The 5,942-nt window shown below is 45.7% G+C and overlaps 1 protein-coding gene across 1 annotated transcript in view; it reads left to right on the plus strand.

Annotated features, from left to right (window-relative positions):
* Positions 1–5,129, plus strand: part of NTAN1 (N-terminal asparagine amidase) — a gene marked incomplete at its 3' end in the record, with an annotated part of 10,793 nt that extends 5,664 nt beyond the window's left edge. The window contains exons 2-5 of the mRNA XM_015415495.1: positions 3,353–3,455; positions 3,558–3,605; positions 4,190–4,298; positions 5,056–5,129. Coding sequence (XP_015270981.1) covers positions 3,353–3,455; positions 3,558–3,605; positions 4,190–4,298; positions 5,056–5,129 — 334 coding nt within the window. The remainder of the gene's footprint in view (positions 1–3,352; positions 3,456–3,557; positions 3,606–4,189; positions 4,299–5,055) is intronic.
* Between the last annotated feature and the right edge of the window lie 813 nt (positions 5,130–5,942).

The raw sequence follows: 5,942 nt of genomic DNA on the forward strand, positions 1-5,942 counted from the left end.
CAGAAGATGGGGGCGGGGGGCAGCCCGACACCAGAGGTGCCGGACAGAACAACTGCCCTTCCCAAGCGTGCGGGGAGGCAAGGTGGCCCAGGTTTGGGCCAAGCCCAGGCATGACAGCAGGGGAGCTAGTCACTGTTCCCTCTAAGCTGAGTTAGTGTGAGCTAGCTCACAGTTTTTTAGCCTCCAGCTCACACATTTTTGTCTTAGCTCAGGAAAGATGGCTCCAGAGCAAACTAATTTTATGCAGCAGCCAAACTACCTGCTCACAACTTTAATGCCAGTAGCTCACAAAGTAGAATTTCTGCTCACAGGACTCCACAGCTTAGAGGGAACATTGGAGCTGGTAGCCTGCAGAAGAGACGACACAGGGACTTGCTGAAAAGCCCCAGCTGAGGCCTCCTGGCAGGGTAGCTGGCCCGGCCACAGCAGAAGGGGAAAGGGGGGTGGCAGCACAAGGGCAGCTAGAAGCTGCTGCCTCAAGCGTCTTCACAGTCATATGGGGGGGGGCAGGGCCGGACCCCACAGAGGGGACCCAGGAGGGAGAGGTATAAAGAAGAGACGATGGAGCCAGCCGAGGAGGACAGGCTTGGACCCGGCAGAGAGAGGCATCTGAGTGCTGGCCCATAAAGCTAATGGAGGTCAGGTGATGTAACCCCCTCCCAGCTCGGAGCTGAGGCTACTCCTGCCCTCCCTACCACCCTCCTTCTTCGAACCAGCAGGATCACCCCCAAACAGGGATAACCCCAGCATCGCCCAGGAGCATGGTGGCATCGGACCAGAGGTTGACGGGTGTCCTGACAACCCGTGAAACACTATACTTCTGTTGATACAGGCCAAAGTGTTATTTGCCTTTTTAGCTACGACATCACACTGCTGACTCATGTTCAGTGTATGGTCTACCAAGACCCCTAGATCCTTGTCTCACATTCTGCTGCCAAGACAAGCCTCCCCCATCCTATAATTAAGCATTTGATTTTTCCTACCTAAATTTCCTACCTAAATTTATCCCCATTGAAATTCATTTTATTTGTTTTAGCCCAGTTTTCCGGCTTGTCAAGATCATCCTGTAATCCTAACTCGGTCTTCTACCGTGTTTGTTACCCCTCCCAGTTTAGTATCATCTGCAAATTTAATAAGCATTCCCTCCCTTCCTTCATCCAAACAAAGATGTTGAACAAAGCAGATGCCAGAACAGATCCTAGAGGTACTCCACTTATCACTCCTTTCCAAGAGGATGGGAAACCATTCGCAAGCACTCTTTGGGTGCGATCTGTCAACTAAGTTACTGATCCACCTGACAGTCATAGGATTCAAACCACATTTTAGCAACTTGTCAACGAGAATATTATGTGGAACCTTATCAGAAGCCTTACTGAAATCAAGATAAACTATGTCTACAGCATTCCCCTGATCCAGTAAGGCAGTAACGTTTTTGGAAAAAAAAAATAAGGTTAGTCTGACATGACTTGTTCCTGAGAAACCCATGCTGGTTCTTAGTAATCACAACTGTCCGTTCTAAATGCTGAAGGACCGACCGTTTGATTATTTGTTCTAAAGCTTTCCCAGGTATAGACGTCAAGCTGACAGGTCGGTAGTTACCTGGATCCTCCTTTTCCCCCTTCTTGAAGATGGGGACAACATTTGCCCACCTCTAGTCTTCTGACACCTCACCTGTTCTCTGAGAATTCTCAAAAAGAATGGAAAGTGGCTCAGAAATTACATCCATGAGTTCTTTTAGTACCCTTGGATGCAGTTCATCTGGTCCCAAGGACTTATTTTCATTTAAAGAAACAAGATGTTTATGTACTACCCCTATGCTGATCCTAGGCTGCAACTCCCTTCCCTCATCATGTGTTCTGTTTTTGCCATGTTGAGCACCATTTACCTCACAAGAGAAGACTGAGGAAAAGTAGGAATTGAGCAGTTCAACCCTATCTTCATCATCTGTTACATATTCACTTTCCTGTCCCCACAATGAACCTGCCATGTTCTTGCTCTTTTTCTTACTTTGAAAATAAGAAGAAGAGAAGAAGAGATTGGATTTATACCCTGCGTTTCACTACCCGAAGGTGTCTCAGAGCGGCTTACAAACTCCTTTCCTTTCCCCTCCCCACAACAGACACCCTGTGAGGTGGGCGGGGCTGAGAGTGACACAAACTGCTCTTTTTCAAGGACAGCTCTTATCAGAACTACGGCTTGCCCAAGGTCATCCAGCCAGGTGCAAGTGGAGGCATGGGGAATCAAACCCGGTTCTCCCAGATTAGAGTCCGCGCACTTAACCACTACACCAAAATAAGAAAACAATCATCTTTTTGTTGTTTTGAGCATCTCTCACTAGCCTAAGCTCATACTAAACTTTAGCTTTCCTAACTTTCTTCCTACAAGCACTGGTTATTTGTTTATATTCGTCCTTGGTTACAAGGCCCTCCTTCCATTTCCTAAATGAGACTTTTTTATTTTTCAAGTCCTTAGAAAGCTGTTTATGGAGCCACCTTGACTTCTTTAGGGTCCTTCCCATTTTTATTTTTCATAGGAATCGCTTCTGATTGTGCCTTCAATATTTCAGTTTTAAGAAACTCCCATCCCTCTTGAACTCCCTTCTCCTTAAATATTTCTGACCATGGGATTCTACCCAGCATAACTTCAAGTTTGTCACAATTTGCTTTCCTGAAGTCCAACCTATATGTCTGGCTACGTACAGCTTTTCCCTTCCCCAAGACTATAAATTCAAAAATTACATGGTCACTACCAGTGTTCCCTCTAAACTGAGTTAATGTGAGCTAGCTCACAGTTTTTTAGCCTCCGGCTCACACATTTTTGCCTTCGCTCAGGAAGGAGGGCTCCAGAGCAAACTAATTGATGCAGTAGCCAAACTGTTTGCTCACAACTTTAATGCCGGTAGCTCACAAAGTAGAATTTCTGCTCACAAGACTCCACAGCTTAGAGGGAACATTGGTCACTACTATCCAGGGTGCACCTTGTCAACCATCTATATATGTACTGTTAGTATGTATGTATATGGATGTATATGTTATGATTGTTTGTGTATGTTATGTGGAAAATGTAATAAAACCCTGCCCCTTTTGGGGGCAGTTAAAAAAAAAAAAGGTTGGTTCCTTGCTGTGCGAAATATTAACCTTAGATGGGGTTTCAATAAGCATGAAAAATTCTCTGATTCCAGAGGAGCCAGCTATATTGTTGTAGCCAAAATTAAACAGGAATCTTTGGATATCTTAGGGTTTTTTTATCCTAATATAAGCTTTTGGGGACTCGGGCCCACTTTATCAGATCCTTGTGGTGGGTCCTCACTAGGTTCGTCCAAATGCAACTGTGTTTATCCCATTTTTAACAGGAAAGTGCAAAGCTACTAAGGAGCCAGCCCGCTCAAACAGTGGGACCCCGAGGCCTTTTGTATGTCCAGCAGAGAGAGTTTGCAGCAACCACTCCTAAAGACGGTATGTGGGCATCCAACAGGGCCTTATGTGGAAGTCCAAAATGAACAGCCAAGATCTTAATGTTGCTTCTGTGCTTTTCTTCAGGATCTGTTTCTGTTCTAGGATCCGACGACGCAACTACCTGCCACTTGGTAGTGCTCAGACACACAGGTATGGCACCTGGAGGAATAGTGTGAAGAGCCCCTTCAGTACGGTAGTAACTGAGGCCGTAGTTCTGATAAGAGCTGTTTGTGAAAAAAAGAGCCATTTCTGTCAGAGCTCTCTCAGCCCCACCTACCTCACTGGGTGTCTGTTGTGGGGAGGGGAAGGGAAAGGAGTTTGTAAGCCGCTCTGAGACTCCCTTGGGTAGTGAAGGGCGAGGTATAAATCCAATCTCTTCTCTTCTTCTTCTACTAAAAAAGGGGAGAAATTCCAATATCCATGGCAAGCACTGTGACAGGGCTCATGATTTGGAATAGTGGTGGGGAGGAAAACCCATTCCGGCTGAACCAAAGGTTGCCAAGTATTACCTAAATTCTAAACAGTCACACCTTTCTAAGCCTATTGGGGTGCTCTGTGTATTGTCAGTCTCAGGAATGTTTCCTGAGTGTGATGATTCTGATCTGTTTTGGTGAAGACCTGCACAGAATGCATTCACAATAGCTTAACTGGAGTCAGAGAATGTGGTCGTGTTGAATGCTTCCATGTTAGCAAAGGTTTGGAGTTGCAAACCATTTTTGTTCTTGTTTTTTCAGGGAGTGGGGCCACCTGTCTGACTCACTGTGATGGGTCAGATACAGACAAAGAAGTCGTATCGATTACCAATGCAGTCAGAGTGCTCTCTCCTAGTACAGAATATGGAAGGTCAGTTTTTTAAAATTTTAAATGTGTATTTTTATTCAGAGCTATCGAGTGGTAATCCATAAAAAAGCTAATTAAGTAGTTCTTTCCAGTAAAGGTAAAGGTTCCCTTGCTCGAAAGCCAGTCGAGTCCGACTCTAGAGACGGGAGCTCACTCCGTCATGTGGCACCCGGGTCTCGAACTGCTGAACTACTGACCTTCCACAGCCTGAAGTTCAGCATCTTAACCACTTGAGCCACCGCAGCTCCTTTCTTTTCAGTAGTGAAGTGAAATTAATTTGGGTATTTCCAAAATTTTAAGCTACGGTAGTCTTGCCATTTAATAAACACTAGTATATTATTGGAAAAGACAGCTGTTGCAGTAGGGCTTTGGACTCAAACTGGCCTCAAGAAATAACTTGAGTGTGCCTTGTGATTAAAATTAAACCCCCATGGGTTGGATCCTGCAAATCTGTTCTGCAAACAGTGGCGCCTTTCTCTGATGCAAGAGGCTATTCCCTTGGCGGAAACATCCTTGCAATGGAGGAAACAGCAAAATGAGTATGCAGGAATCAGAGCCTATTGATTTAATTGACAAATCCTTTAGTTGGCTGATGTATGAATTAAACACAAGGATACAATAAAGTGTGGATTCAGATGTGGTCTATCGATGCTAGGGATTAGTTGTGGGACCTTTTGAATGCCAACGGGCTCTGCTACAGAGCTGTTATCCCTTTCCTTTAAGATGGAAGTATTCCTAATTTCTTCTTTTGGCTGGTTAGGTTGGAATTGCATCTAGTTGGTGGCTTCAGTGATGATCGACACTTATCCCAAAAACTAACCAATCAACTTCTTCGTAAGTCCATGCATTCCCTCCTGCTTCCTCTGTTAAGTTTTAGGGCTCTTGTTTGGGGTCTGAGTGTAGAACTGGAGAAATTTGGGGACCATGGGATTTAGAAATAAGATGTCAAAATATTTCACACCAAGAAAAGGGGAATTGTGTAACTATTAGTTTCCCCTACAATTTCTGCCTGGCATCCTGTAACTGGTGATGCCAGGGATTGATTTGGGGGACCTTGTGCATGAAAACTGTGTACTTGGCCATTGAACACAGCCCCTTCTCTTACCCTACAAGATAATAGGTAAAAGGTAAAGGTTCCCTTGCTCGAAAGCCAGTCGAATCCGACTCTAGGGTTGCGGTGCTCATCTCCGTTTCAAAGACGAAGAGCCAGCGCTGTCCGAAGACGTTTCCGTGGTCATGTGGCCGGCATGACTAAACACCAAGGCACACGGAACGCTGTTACCTTCCCACCGAAGTGGTACCTATTTATCTACTTGCAATTTCTTGCTTTCGAACTGCTAGGTTGGCAGGAGCTGGAACTAGAGACGGGAGCTCACTCCGTCATGCGGCAACTTGGGTCTAATGTGGCCGGCATGACTAAACACCAAGGCGCACGGAACGCTGTTCCCTTCCCACCGAAGTGGTACCTATTTATCTACTTGCAGTTTCTTGCTTTCGAACTGCTTGGTTGGCAGGAGCTGGAACTGAGACGGGAGCTCACTCCATCATGCAGCAACCCGGGTCTCGAAATGCTGAACTAGCGACCTTCCACAGCCTGCAGTTCAGCGTCTTAACCAGGGCTATTTTGGGGCAGGAACGCACAGGAAT

The sequence above is a fragment of the Gekko japonicus genome, unplaced genomic scaffold (genome assembly GCF_001447785.1).
Source record: "Gekko japonicus isolate JY-2015 unplaced genomic scaffold, Gekko_japonicus_V1.1 scaffold1631, whole genome shotgun sequence".
NCBI classification, from domain to species: domain Eukaryota; kingdom Metazoa; phylum Chordata; class Lepidosauria; order Squamata; family Gekkonidae; genus Gekko; species Gekko japonicus.